This window comes from Epinephelus lanceolatus, chromosome 6 (genome assembly GCF_041903045.1).
Source record: "Epinephelus lanceolatus isolate andai-2023 chromosome 6, ASM4190304v1, whole genome shotgun sequence".
NCBI classification, from domain to species: Eukaryota; Metazoa; Chordata; class Actinopteri; order Perciformes; family Serranidae; genus Epinephelus; species Epinephelus lanceolatus.
The window spans coordinates 13,362,843-13,384,988 of record NC_135739.1 but is presented as its reverse complement, the minus strand read 5'-3'; the positions used below and the strand labels follow the sequence as shown (position 1 = coordinate 13,384,988).

The 22,146-nt window shown below is 38.9% G+C and overlaps 1 protein-coding gene across 1 annotated transcript in view; it reads left to right on the top strand.

Annotated features, from left to right (window-relative positions):
* The window catches only part of polrmt (polymerase (RNA) mitochondrial (DNA directed)), a 72,347-nt gene extending 60,054 nt beyond the window's left edge, over window positions 1–12,293 (top strand). The window contains exons 17-21 of the mRNA XM_033622729.2: window positions 380–478; window positions 1,881–1,953; window positions 4,661–4,752; window positions 7,665–7,738; window positions 11,449–12,293. Of these exons, the coding sequence (XP_033478620.1) occupies window positions 380–478; window positions 1,881–1,953; window positions 4,661–4,752; window positions 7,665–7,738; window positions 11,449–11,498 (388 nt within the window). The 3' untranslated portion in view covers window positions 11,499–12,293. The remainder of the gene's footprint in view (window positions 1–379; window positions 479–1,880; window positions 1,954–4,660; window positions 4,753–7,664; window positions 7,739–11,448) is intronic.
* Window positions 12,294–22,146: the final 9,853 nt, after the last annotated feature.

Here is a 22,146-nt window from a genome sequence, read left to right as displayed (position 1 = left end):
AAGACTGCTTTTAAAGTACAGTACAGTAAAGTACAGTAAAACAGTTTATATTACTGTTTGTACCATTCAGTGCACAGATTGTATGTTCAAACACTCCTTTACTCATCTACAAATTTACTGTAACATTATCAGACTTAAGAGCATCCTCGGTGGTACAGTGGTTTGCAGTGCAATTGTTACTGTCTTCCAAGTGGTGCACAAACTTAAAAAGAGAATCAAAATATAGGATTGCTAACTGTCTCCCTGGGAATTATCAGCGTGGTTCATAATGAGGCCACTTCAGACTTGTGAGATAAGAAACATCCCATTTAATATTAGAAAGCAGCAAAGTACAGGAGTGTTTTTTAATATGTTTGCTTGGCTGTCTGTCCCTTCTTAGGAGGCCAGACACAGTTAAACAGAAGAATGCCTTCCCGCCAAACTTCATCCACTCACTGGACTCCACACACATGATGTTGACTGCTCTCCATTGCTACAGGTATCGTTCAACACACAGTGCTTACAGCATGGATATCTGTAACACCTGAAGTAAAACAGAGATACATTCCTTGTAATCCCTCTTCCTTCTGCAGAGTCATTTTGCTTGTGTATTATTGTGTGAGTGACGGAAGACAGTGTGAAATATGCATCTGACGTTGACTCTTTATATTTGCATGCATGGGTGGACTATGAGACAATGGGTCCCTGGGCACACACATGTAAAAGGCCACACCACCTCTCCCACATAGGACTGGAAACACACACACAGACTTAGTGGTGATTTTGCCTCTTTTTGTGTGTCAGTTTGTGTGTCGTCATTGTCATTTTGTCTTTTTTTTGGTAGTTTTGCCCCATTTTTAATTTATTTTTTGTCTGTTTGTAGTAATTTTGTATCCCTTCAAGATAATTATATTTTTTTACGTAATTTTGTATCGTTTTCATCATTTTTGTGTCTCTTTTTGTATGTTTTGCCCCCTTTTGTATTCATTTTGTGTCTCTATGTAGTCGTTTTGTATGTCTTTGGGGTAATTTTGTAATTTATAGGTAATTTTTTCTTTCTTTGCAGTCATTTTGTGGCTGCTTGTAGTGTTTTGTCTCCTTTTGGTTGTTTTGCCCACTTTTGTAGTTATTTTGTGTCTTTTGTCATTTTTTTAGGTAATTTCGTGTCTTTTTGGTCACTTTTTGTCTCCTTTGTCCCCTTTTTCACTTATTTGTGTCTCTTTGTAGTTGTTTTGGGTCTCTTTGAGTTAATTTTGTACTTTTCTTAAGGAATTTTTTGTCTTTTTTGGTGAATTTGTGTCTCCTCGTAGTCTTTTTGTATCTCTTTTTTGTTGTTTTGCCCCTGTTTGTACTTATTATGTGGCTCTTTGTAGTCGTTGGGTGTCTTGTTGAGTTAATTTTGTGTTTTGGGGTCTAATTTTGTGTCCTTTTTTTTGTTCACTTTGTCCCTCTGTAAAGTCATTTTGTGTCTCTTTTTAATTGCTTTACATCTCTCTGTGGTCATTTTGAATCTTTTCCTGGTCAGTGCATGTTGATTTGAGTGATAGTTTGCACTCACACTTACACCTTGGGCCCCTGGGTCTGTGGGCATTATGTCTATTCAGTAGTCCATCCATGTATGCATGACAATGTACCCTCTCATCTTGAATCCAATTATCACCTCAGATAAGCATTATAGGATATGCCTTGTAATATCAGCTCAATTCACAGAATGGGCCTCTTGACAGGTGTGATAACTCAAACTGCCTTTGAATGAATGTACACCAGGGTTTTAGCAATTATCGTTGCTGTAATACACCTTTTTTCAAAGTCTGCCTATTTTTAATGACTGTCTACTCTTTCTTTTATGTTCTGTCTGTGATTTCAATCGCTGCGTGTGGACTTTGCTGCTCTCTGCTCAGTGCCGGCCTGACGTTCGTCTCAGTTCACGACTGTTTCTGGACCCACGCCCTCACTGTGGACACCATGAACAAGGTATCAAATCACAATACAATGGTTTTTTGTCTTTAGTCCCACCTGTCCAGATTCCTTTACCATTCCTCTCCTGTGTCATCCTCTCAGAGCTGTTTCATCTTGTCTCATATATCATCAGGGTTTAGAATTCTTGTTTTTGTGCTGATTGATTGAAGCTTCAAGTGTCACATGTGAGTCAATTCTCCTGTGTCTCTCCTGCCTTTACATCCAGCCTTTTTTTAGCATCACTCGAGCCTCTGCTGAATTAAAAGCCTCAGATTTGTGAAGCCAGTAGAACAAACTAAATATTTCCACAGTTTCATTCATTCACAGGCTGCTGGCTGCAGGTAGCACCATCAGACAGAGCCTGTTGTCGCTTAATAAATGACTGTCTGCCCCGCCTGCTGAAACTCGCGTGTCAACAGGCCCAGACTTAGACACAGCGTAGCATAAAATGGATCAAATTACCATAAAGTCCCAGTTCTGTGTAGATGTAGCTTCAGAGCACAGTCACAGTTTTATGTCTTCATCCAATCTCAGAGGAGTTACGAGCAATGAAGCAGTTCCCTCTCAGTACATTTATTCTCTCTCATATTCTCTTGATGTGTGAGTGTACGCTTTCCTCATTACACAGGTAATTGAACACGGCGGCAGAGGAGGGGTATTCAATATCTTAGTCAACACCTAAGCGCATGAAAAAAGTCCTTATTTTAATGGCACCTGATCCCTCCCTCATCTACCCATTTTCTGAACCGCCAGGCTGCCAGTGTAGATGGTTTTCTGAGTGATGTTATCGCAACATGTGTGCTCACATGGGGGTAGAAAACAAATCAGAATGACTGAGAGCTTCTGAGAAGATCAGATGAGATGTGTCTGTTTTTGTTCTTTAAACTGCATGAACCACAAAAGTAACACGTGGAAAATGTCCAATATTCCAAGAAGGAAATCTGTTGGCTTTACTGGTATGGTCAGAGCTCTTTAAAAGGTGGTGGATAATTTTTATGCCGAAACTTGTGAGGAAGAAACGTTAAGTTTATACATGCGAACATTACAGTTTTTCATGGTAATGTTATTTGTGTAAGGGCGGGTCCCTGCTGTCCGATGATGGTCTGAGACCCACAGATCATTGCTCACTACCTGCAGAGGTAGTGACTCTGTGTACTCTGTGTTAGAGTTACTAGCTTCTGTTTCTCACTAGACTTCCATGTGTCATGTTAGCCAGCCAGAGCCGCCAGATGTGCCTCAAACAAATTTAGCAAGTTTGTGTATTTTATATTTTGGGTTTGGGAATGAGTAACTGCCTCAAGCGAGGGAGTTCAAGTATCTCGGTGTCTTGTTCATGAGTGAGGGTAGGAGGGTAGACTGGAGCGTGTGATGGATTGGCGTTTTTTTTTTTTTTTTGTGGCATCTGCAGTGATGCCGGTGCTGTGCTGGACCATTGTGGTGAAGAGAGAGCTGAGTTGGAAGGCGAAGCTCTCGGTTTACTGGTCCATCTACGTCCTAACCATCACCTATGGTCATGAGCTCTGGGTAGTGACCGACAGAATGAGATCCAGATACAAGCAGCCGAAATAAGTTTCCTGGGGGGTGTGGCTGGGCTAAGCCTTAGATATAGGGTAAGGAGCTTGGTCATCCGGAGGGAGCTCGGAGTAGAGCCGCTGCTCCTTCACGTCGAAAGGAGTCAGTTGAGGTGGTTCGGGCATCTGATCAGGATGGGTGCCTCCCATCTGTGGTGCTTTGCTTGGCCTGCTGCCCCTGCGACCTGGCCCTGAATAAGTGGAAGAAAAAGGATGGATGGATGGATGGATGGATGGATGGATATTTCTAAATGCTCAGGATGTCAAGATCAGAACATTGTGGCAACATGTTTTCTAACCCCTGCTAAGTAGGTTCTGATAACCTTCAGCTGCTTCTTTTTCCCAGGTGTCATACTGTCAACAGTGATCTTAATCAAATCCATGCTAAATCCTACATATATAAGGTCTAACCTTTCTTCTTTTGCAGCACATTGTTATCTCCATTCACTCAGGTCTTTTCACACTGCAGTAGTGGTAGTTGATGAGGTGGATGTAGTAATAGGTAGACGGGTAGGCTACCGAGGAGAAAATGGGAAGTCTTCTGTATATTTCAGTGGCTTTTATGCTGATAGGTGGGTATACCCCCTATACCTGCATATACCCTACACTACTGCGTATACTTAGCCCAGGGCTTTCCTTAACTCTGGGCTAACTTAGCCTCTTTTCACATGCATTGTTAACGCAGGTTCAACCTAAGCCTGAGACTATGCAATGTACATTGTACCTTTACTAGTCTTGGGTTAATTGTCCGTTGGAATGTGTGACTAATGTTTATAATGTTTTGTTGTGTGATTGGACAACAAAAACATGGTGCAAATTCCAAAAGCTCCATTTTACATATTCAGCTTTTAGCCCCATGTTTAGTCGATTTTCAGGGGAAAACTCTGCAAACTCAAGGCTAACCTTGCTCCGGAGCAAGGCCAGCAAGCCCTATGCTAAAGTCGGGGTTAGCCCATTTAGGAGTGTGTAAAAGTTCCTTTAACCCAAGGCTAACAGATCAATTAGTCTGGGGCTGAGTGCAATGTGAAATGGCATAATCTTAGCAAGAATGGATGTGCAGCCAAAGCAGAGTTGTTTGAGCTTGGCAGTCAGGTTTTTGGGCTAGAGTAACTACAAATAAACTTGCATCTGCCTCTTCCTCCTCGTGTCAGGTCTGTCGGGAACAGTTTGTCGCCCTGCACAGTCAGCCAATCCTTCAAGACCTGTCCAACTTCCTACTACAGAAATACTGCAGCCAGCTCCCGTGAGTTTACACACCCGCATGCACGAACATGTTTGATTCTGCATGCACACGCGCACACACATGCACACACACACACACAAAGTTCCTCTAGGTCTCAGGAGCAACACTGTGGTCAGTAATCTATCAGGTACAAGTAATTGTCTACATTTATCTATATTTTAGCAAAATGTTACGTAATAGTTAGAAGGTCATATTTTCACATTTAGAGGCCACCATCTAAAATCTGCATCTGTTTTTCTGTTTGAATTGTTCTTACACAACAACTATCACAGCCATCAGTTTCTGTTCGTCTGTCTGTGTTTATGCAACACTGCAGGAGCTTTATGGACTTTTATGACACAGACAAACACCACCCTAAACTAAACCTGCAACTCCTACATGTGCATCCATTATAAAACAGTCCAAACAGCAGGTACAAACACAGAAGAGATTTTAAGATTGTAAAAGTTTTATCAGCGTGCCAGAGTTTTTCCTCCACTTGTCTGTGACATTTGATAAAAAATGATTCCCCCTCACTCTCTTTCCGCACATCCATCTTACTGGCCTCAGGCTGGGTTATGCTCATCATCTGACTGTGTTTTTCTCTCTTTGGGATAATTGGACACCTTCTCAACAGCCTTTACTCCACAGCAGCCTTCGTCCTCTTTGTCTTTCTCCCTCCCTCTCACACAGACACGTTACTCTTCCCTAAGCCTCGCAAGGACATTATTCATTCTTGTAGGCGCCAGAGAGAAAGACGTGGGAATAGAGAGACTTTTTGGGTTCCTTCAGTTGTCACAATGTGTAACTAAATTGATTTTTTTTAACACTCCCTGCAGTTAAGGCCAGACTTTTTTTTTTTTAAATATTAATTTATTGATTTAGCCAATTAGACCCTTGTAATGTGTTTAGTTAGTTAGAGCCAGACTACTGTTTTTAGGTAATGCCAGTCTGTCAGACGGTCAGTGATCTCTATGAACAGATAATCTGGATATAAATACAGATGGGACAAGATTTTGGTTGTGTTTGAGTTTCTGTTTGTAGTCTGGTTAGTGTTGACCAAACAAGTTTGAGTGCTGAATGAATGCAGATAAACAGTCCGTGTGGAGAGCAAGAGAAGTGGAACGCATTGGCCAAATCTTGAAGCCCATCGACTATCGTTTGACGAGGATTCAGCTTTTTATTAATCTCTATAAACAGATATCTGTGTATGAATGCAGATAATAAAAATAGGAATAAAAAAAAGAATGGCAATAAAAAGCTGAATTATCGTCAGGCTGATGGCCAATGGGTTCTGAGATTACTAATTGGACTGTAAACAATGAATATTGAAAGGAAGTCTTGGTCTGGATATCTGCTATCTGGATATCTGCTATCTGGATATCTGCTATCTGGATATCTGCTGGCTAAATCGAAACCTACACCAAAATATTGGTCATTGCTCCTAGAGGCTAAATTGTCAACAGATCGATAGTCAATAGGTTCGAGATTGGTCGGTCCACCACTTTGGTCCAGACTGAAATATCTCAACAATTATTGAATGGATTGCCATTGAATTTTTTTCAGACATTCGTGGTCCCAACAGGATAAATCTTTGACCTTGATGGCCCCTGAACTTTTTTCTTGTGCATTTGCGTCATGTTTTGTCCGAAATTGCAGCTCTTCCAAAAATGAATGCGACCTCATGTTGTGTCAATCACATTTGCACACTGAGTCAGAAACTTTCATCCGTCATTAAAATGTTCAGAACGGTTTGATTTTTTGCGTCTTTCGCATCCGTTAGAGTCTTTAGAGATGTTTGACCAAGAATCTGTAAAGAAAATGTGGCAGCAGGACACAGCCACGACAAGACAGAGAAATGGGGTGTACAGAATCATCTCATAACTCAGACAGCTCAGTTTCAACAGGTCAGATAGTGATATTCAGGCAGATGATGATGAAGAGGCGGAGATTGTTGACCGCACTCAGAATGTGGGCAACAGCTCCGCCCCTTCATGCAGCTGCGCTGCCAAATGAAAGACAGGGAGGGAGTGGTGACAGCCAGATAGGTAACTCCAGTGGAGAGAGGCAAAGGAGGAAATGTGTCTTTTTATTTTGTCACTTATTGCAACGTTTCACAACGAATAGAACGATAAAATACGTCTGAATCAGTGCGCAAGCTTTCTGTGCGTAACGATTTTTTTCAAATGACGTATTAAGAAAACACTCCCAAAAACAAACAGACTCAGTGTGCAAAGGCCTTTAGACTGACATTTGTAGTTCAGAGTTAAGTGTCTCTGCAACTATCTAATGGAGTACCATAAAATTTGGCTCAAACATTCATGTCCCACTTTTAATAGCTTCGGTGATCCCTCAGCTTTTCATCTGGCACATCATCAGGCCAAGTAATTTGATATATGTTTACGACCAAATATCTACAAAACGAATGACATTCTCATCAGCCTCAGCTGTACTTTGTGTTTAGTACTAATTAGCAAGTGGTGGCATGCTAACCTGCTAAAATATGATGATCATACCTGGGTAACATCAGCATGTCTGCATCGTCAGTGTGAGTGTATGAGCATGCTTTCAACTTTGTACAGAGCTGGCAGTCTGTCAGAGTCTATGTAGTGTTGTCGTCCTGCAGGTAGAACAGTACAGCATCAGTCATGTCCCACACATTATAAGTACTATTTATGTGCTAATTCAAAGGCAATGACTCGCTGTTTTAGTTCTCAAAAACAACTCAAATGTGACATCCAGGTGTGAGCAACCTGCAGACGTTTGAACAGCATCAGTCAGCAGAACAGATGAAGACTCTTGAATGAGGGCCGAAGCTTCCCCAGAGACAACTCAGAAAGTGCAACTGTCTTTGACTCAGCACTTCTACAGACACACAAACACGTTCTTCTGAGACTCACTGAACTTTTCTCTATTCTCCTTGTTTGTTGCAGGACTGAGGCCAAGAACAAGAAGTACCAGGAGTACAGTAGGCTGATGCTGCTGCTGGCCAGAGTGCCCCAGACAGGTCAGTTTTTATGCAGCTGTCTGGCTCCCAAACACCTGGCCTCGCTCAGGCTGGGATATTGTTTGAGGGGACCAACATACAGGATGCTGATTTTTTTCCTAATTGGATTGAAGAGGACTTGTATGTCCTGAAGCTCTGTCTGACAGGAATGTTATTAAATTGGGTTCTTGCACAGTCCTGTATTTCTATCCTGGTTTATAATTGCTAATTGTTACCACCTATTGTCAGTAAAGTTATCCCATTGTGTGTTGTTGGTTGTCTAGCTGTCTGTGTTGCCCAGACATGGTATTCAGCCGTCACACTCAAACAGGAAAAGACATTCAGTTTGGCTGAAAATCAATTTTCACTCAAGCTCCTGTCATGAGTGGTGTATTCTGCACGGCCACTAGCAGATCCAGATTCCCCTGTTTTCCTTTGACGCCACAGCGAGTGTGTCTATCTATTGTTGTCCTGAGTGGAGGTACAGTGGCAGCGTCTCTCTGTCAGTCAGGTGGATGGAGGCTTTGCAGTTATGTAACGCGTCGCTCCATCTCCATCTGTACACTTACTGTCTACTTGGCGCTGACAGCTGGGTTGTATAAATTGATTACTATTAATTGTGTCCCTCCTCTGCATAATCAGCTTATGTGGCTGAGATTAGTCAGGTGTGCTCCTGAGGGGTGTGTGTGTGTGTGTGTGTGTGTGTGTGTGTGTGTCTGTCTCAGAGTGTGTGTGTGTTTGTGAATGCCCACTGTGCTCAATGTTCAGTATGAGACTCAATGAATCCCGGCTAAAATCCACCATAATCTTCACTAAAATGGATCCTGAACTTGTTTTTAAGGTGAATCGGGTTTCACTGCGTGTAATCCAGCAGGAGATCTGATGAATCAGGTGTATCTATGACCACAGAGGGCGGAAAGATTGGAGAGCACACGGAATAACTTAGAGCTGTTACTGTGTTTCAGCAGCTGGCTGGGGTCGGACTCCAGTAGGCCTGCCCTTGACTAAGAATTTCCTAGTCGACCACTAGTCGTCATTAGTCGACTAGTCGGCTGCATGTTTATGATGTTAATTGAATTATTAAAGTATATATTTTGGGCGGGGCAACACAATGGTTTGAGTTGAAGGTGTGAGAAAGAATAGTATCAGTAACATTGTTAACACTGTGCTACATTACAGAGAAATACAAAACCGTATTAATGATCCTTCATTAATATAGGCCTATATTTTATCTACAAGTGCACGTCACACACTGAGCGAGCCGCCTGTTAATGACACTGTGGGCTAATGGGCATGTAGCTACTTCCATGTTTCAGATGATACGTCATGTTTGTAGTCGACCAATGAAGACGAGTTTACATATCACCTTGGGTTTGTCCTTCACCTTCTCAAAATGATCCCACACTTTGGATTTCCTGCCCAACATGTTATTAACTAGCCTGTGGAATAACCGCAGGTACCAGCCCTGGAAATTAACCTGACTCCTGTCTGACTGCTGAGCGTTTCAAATTAAAGTCACACATGGTCCAGTCATATAGGTTTGGGTTTATTTTGACAAGGCACAGCTCCTAATAGAGTTTCATGTTTCACATTTGCTTTATTATTTATTTTTTCTGCGACTAAGCGACCAATGAAATCTTGCCGACTAATGACCTTTCTGGTTGACCAACATTTGGTCGACTCCAGCAATGATACTGCCCAGCAAGCATTTTTTGGTTTAAAAAACATCTAATAGCCGTCTACATGAAGACCTGACGTCTAGGCTAAATCACGGCTGAATTTGGGCTGTTAGTGAAAATTTGGTAGACGTCTAACCATAGCCAAAGTGTAGACGTCATCAATTATACGGCTATGTAGAGACCATGTCCAAAAAATGGAGATAAACATATTTTAATTACTGTTGACTCTCCATACGTGGTTGAATATCATACCGCACGCCATCTGCAATGGCGAAAATTACATTTAATCAATTTCAAAATTAAATCAGCTAATTTTGGGTTACATGTAGCTAGACTAAATCAGAGCTAAATATAGCCAATACGTTTAAATCACGACTATTGCTTGCTGGGTGTAGTTGTCCGATAGGATAGTAAATTCTCTTATTCAGTTCACTAATTACTTCTGTCAAAGGCTGGCATTTTTAACTTTGGTGTCATTTGATACCACTAAGGCAAGAAAGAAAAAGAAAAATGTCATTTTATTTTTATGTATTAAAAGCTCCAAGTAGTTTTTATTGTGAAACATTTCAATCTAAAGATCTTCGTCAGGCTTTGTCAAAACTGACATTTGATAAGGTGTGACGGAGATCTCCCATAGATAGAAAAATTGCACTACTAAAGTTGTTGAAAGCTTTCAGCAGTGTGTGGACCTTTTGTCTGATTTTTGCCTTAGTTTGATTTTTGATCCAGCAGATGTAAAACTTTTTTGGATGTGCGCACTCTGTTTCTTCATTTTGTGTTCCTTCACATTGGCACACAATGCAGATATTATGTCATCATGGTAACACTCTGTCTGTGTGTTTCCATGATGACATAATATTCTTACACAATACAGAGTAACTTTAGAAAAATACAATATAGAAAGTAAACATTGTGCTGTATGGAGGAGATGAAGTTTCCTTGCTGTGAGGTTTAGTGTGTTAATGAGCATTAATGAGAGGCAGAGTTTATATCAGTTTCTCCAGCGTGTGAATGTTTTGACACGTAGCGAAACATCTGTGTTGGTTAGTTAGTACGTTAGCGTAAGCATTTATATCAACATCACTTTCCAGCTAAAGTAAGTTTTTACATTCTTAAACTTTTCATGGCCTTTCCTCAATAATTCAGGCTGCAGCTCCTGCTGGTGTAGGCAGCTATGAGAGAGGCAAAGAGCACACAGAGTGCAGGACAGGGCCTCGTCCAGAGCTAAAATTAGTATTCAAGTGGTCTACTAAAGTTCATAGAAATGTTACTGGTGCCCAGTAAAACTAAAAAGTCCTATCTGATTTAAAAATTGAAAGTTCCTCAATCTGACCCACTTATAAAATCAACTTCTCTCTCATGAAGTCCTTTCACTGGACGTCAGAACAAACTACATTCTCTCTCTCTCTTTAGCATTGTCCTTAATTAATCACTTACCACATCAAGGAATACATAACAGAAGAATCACTGTACAGATTGTGCTAATGTCTTCTCTGTCAGGATAAATAAACACCTTGAGATGTAACATTTTCACAGTCTTATGAATTAAAAGCTTACAAAAGCTTGATATGTTTTGTAAGTATTGGATGGATTGCTGAGCAAATTTTTACAGACAGTTGTTATTCTTGGAATATATTGTAATATCTTTAGAGATCATCTGACTTTTCATCTAATGACACCATGAAGTCAAAATTTTATTTTGTTCAGCACTTTGGTTTATGACTTAACCCCGGAAAAATAATGACATTCCCATCAGCCTCAGCTGGACTCTGTTATAACTTAGAGCACTGCCATTTCTAAACACAGCCTCACAGAGCTGCTAGCGTAACTTAGTCGTCAACCAAATTTTAACAGTAATACTGATCAATTATCCAATTGTTTAATTATTTTCCTAGTCCCAACCTCTTCTCTTTTATAAAGGTGTTTTTTGTTAATGACGTGGTAATTAGAAGTGTTGTTTATAACTGAAGCTGCAATACATGTGATTTACTATATGTAACTACTGTCCGCTGACTTAAACCTTCTCTAACACCCTGACTCTTGTCTCTCTAGGTGATTTTGATCTCCAGCAGGTGAAAGAATCCACTTATTTCTTCAGCTGAGAGACTCACGAGGGTGAGCCAGCGGAGGGAGATGAGTGGAATTGACAGAGTACGGCAGGGAGGCTGCGGGCCCCTGGGTCTTGACTGGCTTCATCTCCCTCAGACATCAGGACATTGATCCAGCCGCGCCCAGCCTGCCTCCTGGTCCACAGGCAGGCTGGAGCTGCTGGAGGCGTTAACACAGTGAACCCGCCTGATTAACTGACTAGTGGGCTGGAGGAAGGGAGGGTGGGACACTCATCCAGGCGAAATGATGATGGAATCAGCACTGGATAGGAATGTCAAGACTTCAATCAGTGAAAAGCTCTTTTTTTATAATGGACGCTTAGGCCATATTCAGGCATATATATGTGTGTGTGTGATTGGTGTACATGAACCACAGTGACTTCATCACTCAGCAGCACTTCTTCTGCTCAGAAAACTTTTCAACCACTAACTGTAATTGCTAGTGATTGGTGGTATGTGTGACCCTGCAAGCATTTTCATGCTGTGAAGACCTCCACAGAGCACCGACCTGCCTCTCCGACTATCCCACCTAATCATCGATCCCATCACTTACTGGATGGCAGGACGCTCTCACATCATATTCAAACATTTTCTGAAGAAGTTTGACAAAGAGACGTTTGACAGGAAATGAAACACTTGCTAAAAATGTGGGGTACAGGAAAGAGAAATGTCGACAGATGAGTCAAGGGGTTCTTAGAAAGCATTGTGTTCCAGTGTACTCTTGATTCTTACCTTCTCAGAGTGACTAAGCACCTGACAATTGCTCTAAAATAAATGTGTTTCTTAAAATGTCTCCTTATTCATTCCGTGGTTCAAAGAAATAGCTGGTATTCTTAGTGTGCTTAAATAGGATGAATGAGAGCCTGTTATTTAGTTATATCTGCATATTTCAATCCTATTGTGTATCATGAGATGAAGGCCTCCTTTTAGATGCACCACAAAGGGTTTGCAGGCTTCACTAATCAACTCAGATCTTATTTTTCTGGGCCAGTGCTGCATCTAGAAGTAAAAATAGCAGAAGTGCTATCTGATCATTGCTGGAAACGTTACAGCAGTTTCAGACAAAAGGTGCCGTTGATGTTCAAAGGCAAATGTAGACTCAGCCAAACAAAGCTGGCTGAGTGACAATGTAATGAAATGGAAATAATCTTTGAGGGGGCATAAATAGTGTGGTGATTAGACTTTAGGTTTACAGATGATTTGCATGGTGACATGGAGATGGGATGATGAGAAGTGACTTGCCACTTTGAACAGTTATTTTATTATTTTGGTTGAAAAAAAAAGCTTTCTCCTAATGACTTGATTTTACAGTGAACTCTTCTTTGAACTGTGTTTTTCATGCTCAGTGTTTCTTTCTGTGAAGACCAGCCATTAATATTGCCAAAAAACAGGTATACACACACACTGTAGAAATAAGTTTAAAATGAAAGGTTTGTGTGTTCCTCACCTGATTAGAATTGATAATACAACCTGCTTTCCTTTCATGTTTACAGAAACTTCAAATGAAAGCAGACCTTTAATGGCACCAGAAAACGATAACTTGGATTTAGCTGTTTTGTGTATTAAAATACTTAAGCAGTATTGGAAATACTTACTGAGAGTTAGATGAAAAGTTACGACTCTCACACTTGTACACTAAATAAATAACTATTGCTAGAAGCTGCTTAGCATAGCATGAATGTCTAGCAGTCAGGCTAGCTAACTGCTAACTGCTTCATCCTGTTTCCTGTATGTAAGCAGCATAATATAGTATGTCATTCAAAATCCTGGAAAAAAAAGTCATAGTATAGTATTACGTCAAAAATCATGAAAACGTCATAGTATTATGTTGTCAAAAATCATAAAAACAAATGTCATAGTATAGTATGTCGTCCAAAAATTATTTTAAAAAAGCCATAGTATAGTATGTCATCCAGAATCATAAAAAAATGTCATACTATAGTATGTCATCCAAAATCATGAAAAAACATCAAAGTATTATGTTGTCAAAAATCATGAAAAAGTCATAGTATAGTATGTCGTCAAAAATTTTGAGAAAAACATCATAGTATAGTATATCGTCCAAAATCATGAAAAAACGTCATAGTACAGTATGTCATCAAAAATCATTAAAAAAAATGTCAAAGTATAGTATGATATCCAAAATCATGAAAAAAAGTCATAGTATACTGTTGCCCAAAAAAATGAAAAAACATCATAGTATGTTGTCAAAAATCATGAAAAAAAAATGTCATACTATATAGTATGTCATTCAAAATCCTGAAAAAATGTCACAGTATAGTATTTTATCAAAAATCATGAAAAAACGTCATAGTATAGTATGTCGTCCAAAATCATGAAAAAAACGTCATAGTATAGTATGTCGTCCAAAATCATGAAAAAACGTCATAGTATAGTATGTCATCCAAGATCATGAAAAATGTCATAGTATTAGGTTGTCAAAAATCATAAAAAAGTCATAGTATAGTATGTCGTCCAAAATCATGAAAAAACATCATACTATAGTATGTCGTCAAAAATCATTTAAAAAAAAAGTCATAGTATAGTATGTCGTCAAAAATCATGACAAAACGTCATACTATAGTATGTCGTCCAAAGTCATGAAAAAAAAGTCATAGTATAGTATGTCGCCCAAAATGAAAAAAAGTCATAGTATGTTGTCAAAAATCATAAAAAAAGTCATAATATAGTGTGTCATTCAAAATTATGAAAAAAACGTCATAGTATAGTATGTCATCCAAAATCATGAAAAACGTCATAGTATTAGGTTGTCAAAAATCATAAAAAAGTCATAGTATAGTACGGCATCAAAAATCATGGAAAAAAATGTCATAGTATAGTATGTCATCCAAAATCATGAAAAACGTCATAGTATTAGGTTGTCAAAAATCATAAAAAAGTCATAGTATAGTACGGCATCAAAAATCATGGAAAAAAATGTCATAGTATAGTATGTCGTCCAAAATCATGAAAAAACGTCATAGTATAATATGTCGTCCAAAATTATGAAAAAAAAGTCATGGTATAGTATGTTGTTCAAAATCATGAAAAAAAAGTCATAGTATAGTATGTCATCCAAAATCATGAAAAAAGGTCACAGTATAGTATGTCGTACAAAATCATGAAAAAATGTCATAGTATAGTGTGACATTCAAAATCTTGAAAAAACGTCATAGTATAGTATATCGTCCAAAATCATGAAAAATGTCGTAGTATAGTATGTTGTCAAAAATTTTGAAAAAAACCATCATATTATAGTATGTCGTCCAAAATCATGAAAAAACATCACAGTATAGTATGTCATCCAAAATCATGAAAAAAAGTCATAGTATAGTATGTCGTCCAAAATCAAGAAAAAATATCATAGTATAGTGTGACATTCAAAATCTTGAAAAAACGTGATAGGATAGTATGTCGTCAAAAATTTTGTAAAAAACGTCATAGTATATTATATTGTCCAAAATCATGAAAAAATGTCATAGTATAGTATGACATTCAAAATCTTGAAAAAATGTGATAGGATAGTATGTTGTCAAAAATTTTGAAAAAAACATCATATTATAGTATGTCGTCCAAAATCATGAAAAAACATCACAGTATAGTATGTCGTCCAAAATCATGAAAAAATGTCATAGTATAGTATGTCGTCCAAAATCATGAAAAAACATCATAGTATATTATGTCGTCCAAAATCATGAAACAAATGTCATAGTATAGTGTGACATTCAAAATCTTGACAAAACGTGATAGGATAGTATGTCGTCAAAACTTTTGTAAAAAAAGTCATAGTATAGTATATCATCCAAAATCATGAAAAAAGTCATAGTATTGTTTGTTGTTCAAAATCATGAAAAAACGTCATAGTATAGTATGTCATCCAATATCATGGAAAAAAATGTCATAGTATAGTGTGACATTCAAAATCTTGAAAAACCGTGATAGGATAGTATGTCGTCAAAAATTTTGTAAAAAACGTCACAGTATAGTATATCATCCAAAATCATGAAAAATGTAGTAGTATAGTATGTTGTCAAAAATTTTGAAAAAAACATGATATTATAGTATGTCGTCCAAAATCATGAAAAAACATCACAGTATAGTATGTCGTCCAAAATCATGAAAAAAGTCATAGTATTGTTTGTTGTTCAAAATCATAAAAAAATGTCATAGTATATTATGTCATCCAAAATCATAAAAAAACATCATAGTATAGTATGTCGTCCAAAATCATGAAAAAATGTCATAGTATAGTATGTCGTCAAAATATCATAAAAAATACCATAGTATAGTATGTCGTCCAAAATCATGAAAAAAAGTCATAGTATGGTATGTCGTCAAAATATCATAAAAAATGCCATAGATTAGTATATCGTCCAAAATCGTGAAAAAACATCATAGTATAGTATGTCGTCCAAAATCATGAAAAAAAGTCATAGTATGGTATGTCGTCCAAAATCATGAACAAATGTCATAGTATAGCATCTCGTCAAAATATCATAAAAAATGTCATAGTATAGTATGTCGTCCAAAATCATGAAAAAACATCATAGTATAGCATGTCGTCCAAAATCATGAAAAAACATCATAGTATAACATGTCGTCCAAAATCAAGAAAAAATGTCATAGTATAGTATGAGATCCAAAATCATGAAACAAATGTCATAGTATAGTATGTCGTCCAAAATCACGAAAAAACGTCATAGTATAGTATGAGATCCAAAATCATGAAACAAATGTCATAGTATAGTATGTCGTCCAAAATCATGAAAAAATGTCATAGTATAGCATGTCGTCAAAATATCATAAAAAATGCCATAGTATAGTATGTCGTCCAAAATCATGAAAAAACATCATAGTATAGTATGTCGTCCAAAATCATGAAAAAAAGTCATAGTATAGCATCTCGTCAAAATATCATAAAAAATGTCATAGTATAGTATGTCGTCCAAAATCATGAAAAAACGTAATAGTATAGTATGTTGTCAAAAATCATGAAACAATGTCATAGTATAGTATGTCGTCCAAAATCTTGAAAAAAAGGTTATAGTATAGTATGTCATCCAAAATCATGAAAAAACGTCATAGTATAGTATGTCCAAAATCGTGAAAAAATGTCAATTGTATAGTATGTCGTCCAAAATCATGAAAAAATGTCATAGTATAGTATGTCGTCCAAAATCATGAAAAAATGTCATAGTATAGCATGTCGTCCAAAATCATGAAAAAATGTAATAGTATAGTATGTCATCAAAAATTGTGAAAAAAACGTCATGGTATAGTATGATATCCAAAATCATGAAACAAAGTCATAGTACAGTATGTCGTCAAAATATCCTAACAAATGTCATAGTATAGGATGTCGTCCAAAATTATGAAAAAACGTCACAGTATAGTAATTCGTCAAAAAACATGAAAAAACATCATAGTATATAGTATGTCGTCCAAAATCATGAAACAAAGTCATAGTATAGTATCTCGTCCAACATGATGAAAAAAAAAGTCATAGTATAGTATGTCATCAAAATTTCATAATAATTTTCATAGTATAGTCTGCAGTATATAACGTGTAATCTTTAAAAAAATTGGGATTTACCCCTGACCCACCTAAAGTGTTGCGTTCATAGACATGAGATAAATATCGATCCTCTTGTTACTCTCACGATGAAAGCCAATAAGTTTATTTCACGTTACATTTCCAAACAGTACATTTCCATTCTCATATAATCTTAACATTCTCAACTGAGCTGATAAAGCAACTCAGTGTCCTTTACACTGAACCTGCCACCATCAAGATGTGAAGTCAAACTAAGCCAAGGTCTCCTTCCAGCAGGCGTCGGCCCAGCATGTCTCCTCTCTCGTCTCTTTGAGGCCATTTGTCAAGGACAGCTCTCTCTTGCAAAGTGCTCTCAGGATCTCACACACTTAACACATCTAACATTTCACTCCTTAGCCTATGACACACAGCTGACATTTTTTTATTTTTTCATGCACTGCATGACCTGAGCTCAACATTGAGGAGTGGTGATGAATGGATGGATGCTGATGGTATAAGTGTCTCAATCAATAGCTGTGACTCTGTGACTGTGGGGCTGCTATGAATGAGCTTTAAAATGCAGGCAGTACAACACTTAAAATAGCAAAACATGTAACAGGGTTAGTGCAGAGGAGCCTTTCAGGGAACACACTTGACTTGATGACGTGTGTGTTTTGGGCGTTGACTACCGTTGACTTTGGCTGAGGGAGTAAACAGGATATTGAAGGTGTCCTTACAGCAGAGGCTTGATGGGCCCATCTCAGTTTCTCTGGGGTGATTCCAAGGATGTCTCCTGTTAGATCTGAGAGCTGCACCGGTCCAACCTGCAGTAATGGAGCACAACTTGTACCAGGAAATAGTCTAGCTTCCATTACGGATCCTCTCCAGAGAATAACACATCTTGTTGATGATGATTCCGTATTAGGGAAACATATTGCAAAGGTGGTGGAGTTCTGCCATCTCCTGAGAGAAGAAAATGCAATTATACACTTCCTTTTAAAATGTTTTCCCCTTCGAGCCCACACAGGTTTTATGCCTGACTGATGGACCGGCCTCTGTCGATGCTGACGGCAGTAAAACACACAAAGATTTTCAAGTATCCCTATTTTACAGTCATTTTCAAGTGAACGTGTATGAAATGCCTGCCACCATAAATTTGCTTATTGATTCCTTTCTGGATGTGCATGTACTATAATATATTAATATTAATAACATATACATGTATATTCAGTCTGTCATAATATTTAAGGCAGCTGGATGTTGACAGGGTCTTTTTTAGTGTCTTTGTTGGATTTCTACACTGAAGATTGACATCACTTTTAAAGTTAAAGGTTTTGAGGTGAAATTCTCAAGTATCCAATAACTCAAAATGCTTCTATGTAGGTGCTACAGTAAAAACTAGTTTAGCCAGGAATACTTCAGTCAAAGAAAACTTTATTTCCATTTGCAGTATGGCTCTGTTCTGGGGGCTCTCTTTCTTTCCTAGGCCTACGCAGAAGGCGGAGAGAGCACACCTCTCTGCCCTTCCATATGCAAACAAGGAAAGCCTGAGGCAGAGAGAGCAAACCTCCCTGCCCTTCCATGCGCCTACATGTAAAGCCTGAGGCAGAGAGAGCAGCAGCAAAGACCCTCCTGGAACAGAACAGAGCAGCATCAATGACAAACAGAAATGACATTGATAAATTAGACACATCATGAAAAGGAGGAGCTGGGGATGCAGCAATAGTCAGCAGGCCAGAGCAGTTTAAATAGGGCGCTTTGAATGAATGAGATTTGCCAACTGGTTGCATATAAAGGAAACATGAGATCTATCAGCTGACTTCCCTCCGTCAATCAGCTGATCCATCAGTTGATTGGGCTGTTTGAGATCAGCTGACGTAGCTGGGATGTGAGCTGAGCTTGACATCATGTCCTGCCTGAACTAACACTATGTTCAATTTTATTTTTTCTTTGACTCTTGCTCTCTTTTGATTAAAACGGTTAATGTTGCAGGCCTGGCAAAGGCTGTGGATATTTTTAAATGGTAACAAACACTTTAACTCCTCACCCCACCTAGCATTTCCAGGTTGTAGCCTATTATTGTTGGTGCAGCTGTCACAAAGACAGTCGGATCCAATTCTGTTTTCTGCCAACTGCCACAGTTTCTACAGTTCCTCTGGTTGCTCCTTTGTCCACAATTTCCCTTACTGGAAATAGTAACTGCAGAGAACTTACATAGATACTGTTTGGTAACTGGGAATAGCTACTGAGAGCTACTGGGGAAAACAGAAGCACTGTCTGCTTCCTGTTTTGGTTGCACAGTGGTTGACGCACTTCTTTTGGGCTGTAAACTGAACCTTCATTTTCACAGAAGATCATACCTGCTAACCTGTGGTGTCATTTTTCTATCACCGTTACACTATGCATAAATTAAAGCAAAAAACTTTATCATTTGCTAATATGCAGTGAGGGATCCTTCTTTACGCAACATAAGCTGCAGCCCAGAGCACCTCTGGGTGGCTCAAAGAAACTGAACAGGAGAAAAATTATCCAAAGGTCTAATGCTATACTATGACATCCAATACAGTCGGTCTGTAAAAGGAGTATGATCTTTTGCCCTGGCAATGCACTTCACCTTAATGTGTTCATCAGTGAGTGATCATCACAGTCAAAGCATTGATGGGTATGGCTGAGTGGAGTGTATGTGCAGAGCATTAGAGCAAGAGACAATGAAAAAGCAATAGCCATTCAGGGCACAGTAAGAAAAAAAAAAAGGTCCAGCGGTGCTAATATGTGGTATATTTTGCAATTTAGACTGATTTTAAACAAGCTGGAGGTCCACTTACTCGCCTTTTCTTCATCAGCAGATAGAGATGCAGATTCATCTGCTGCTGTCTGATGAAGGCTCAGGAATACAGCTTAAAGCTCTGAACGAAAAAACCCTAGCAGTCAAGGAGCATTTATTCCGCCATGACAAGTGAGCAGATTCTACCTTCTGAAGATGACAGTGCTTTGCAGTTGAGTGGGGTAACATTTCGATACTTTGGTGTGATTTCTGTTACATTTAAAGAAAACGCCTCTGACTTGAACTGTGCGTGTTGCTGTCTTGAACGTGGAAAAGTAAAGGCAGTTTAGCTTGGTACAGGGGTAGGCAACCTGCAGCTCTGGAGCCATATGAGGCCCCTCTCCAGTGGCTCCCTGTGGCTTTGATGAAAAAAAAAAAAAAAAAAAAAAAATCACATGAAAATGAATTACAAATTAGCCTATGTACTGAATTTAAAAAAAAAGAAAGAAAAAGTTTTGACATTTCGTCAACAAAAATCATACATCTACGGCCTTTACCTCTAAATTTTGGCAAACCTCAACAAGCTAAGCTAGCAATGGATTCCAATTCCATAAAAGTGAAAGTCTCATTTTACAGAATTTAATAGTACGTGGACATATTTGTTTGCTTTCACTGGCAACGCTGTGATGTTAAACTGCCAAATAATCAAAAATACCCCACTGCAGAGGAGCCATCTTGTGGTTACACATATCTTTGAATGTTGATAGTTGAATTAAGACTTAATATGCAGTGTTACCATAAGGCTTAAATATGTTTTGGGGCTCCAGGCAGACTATTTTCTTCATTACTTTTGGTCAAAAATGACTCTTTTGATAATTAAGGTTGCTGCCCCTGGCTTGGTAGGTAACAACAGCCAGTGTCCGGACAGTGTTCATTCTGTTTCCACGTGGAGTCACGTCTTCATTCAGCTCGTCTGCTCTCTGCAGACAGATGCGAGTCAAGTGGAGGCTTGAAATTGCTCATAAGTGTGAATGTGAATGTCCCTCTATCAGCGTTAGCCTTGTGATATAGATGACCAAAAGTAGACATAGAGAGTGATAATTATTTAGCATGACAGACGTATTACTATGGCCAGTTTTACACATATATTACATTTGAACTAAATGTGCTGATGTATAATGTGACTGTACCATACATCTAGCACAGACGGCTTTTGGCAAGCTCTTTATTCCTGCAACAGGTTCATCAGGAAGGAGACACTATGGAAGTGTTGGTCACTATCTGAGAGGCATGCCAAAGCTGGAAGCCATTCTTAGATAGCTGGACCACTCACTCTCACTGAGAGCACTTTGATTTCCCAGCCAGGCTCCTGGGCTCTCCCGGCCCTATCTCCTGCCCCGTGGCATCATGAGTAGCCAGCACTCAGCAGCTCTAGCAGGGGAAGCAGAGTGTACAGACAGTCCTGGAGTGAGCAAGCAGGGCCGGAGCTCTCTGTCAGCAGGGGGAGAGGAAGCAGGAGAGGGAGCACTGGTGTTTGGATAAGAGAGACAGGTGGTACAGTGCTGGCAGGTGTGTGCGTGCCAGTGTGAGTTTCCTTCTTCTGACCTTTACTCTGAATGACAGGCAGTGATGGGTTGATTAACAGCCATCGAACACATACAGTGCACACACATCTGGTGCCTGATGCAATGATGCTTTAGTGGACTGGACCTGCTTAGAGGAGGGGTGTTGGAATATAATTTAAATCTAATGAATGTTTTTTTTATTTTTATTTTGATGTAAATATGTTTCTGTAAGAGATTTACTTAGAGGAGATTTATAATGTTGTGGAGGTTTGGACTTCTACTATGGCAAAAGAGCCAGCAGTAAAATACTTAATCCACAGAGGCTTCTTTAATCATCTGCATTTAAATTTTTTGATGACAAACTCACTCAAGTCTTTTCAGTTTCCCCTTCGGAGACCATCTGTCCCAGCTGTGCAGGGAAAACTGGCTGTCAGGCCAACAACAAATGCCTCACTGTCTTATCAAGACTGGCCCTTGCTATTTCCTAGTGTTTATTATTGGAATATTGTTTTACCAAAACAAAATATTTGGGGTGACCTCTGGCTCACCTGGTGGAGTGTGCGCCCCATATAGGCAGAGACCTTTAGAGCAGATACCTTGTGCACAAACTAACTTGCCAACAGTTTGCAAGGCTGTAGTAGAGATGCATGCCTGAATGAAAAGCCCACATAAGTGGTCAGAAGGAGAGACACACACACTTTTAAACATTATGAAAGACTTGGAGATCAACAGGTGTTTGGATATGTGCAAATACCGCATTGTCGACCTTTTCAAGAAGGT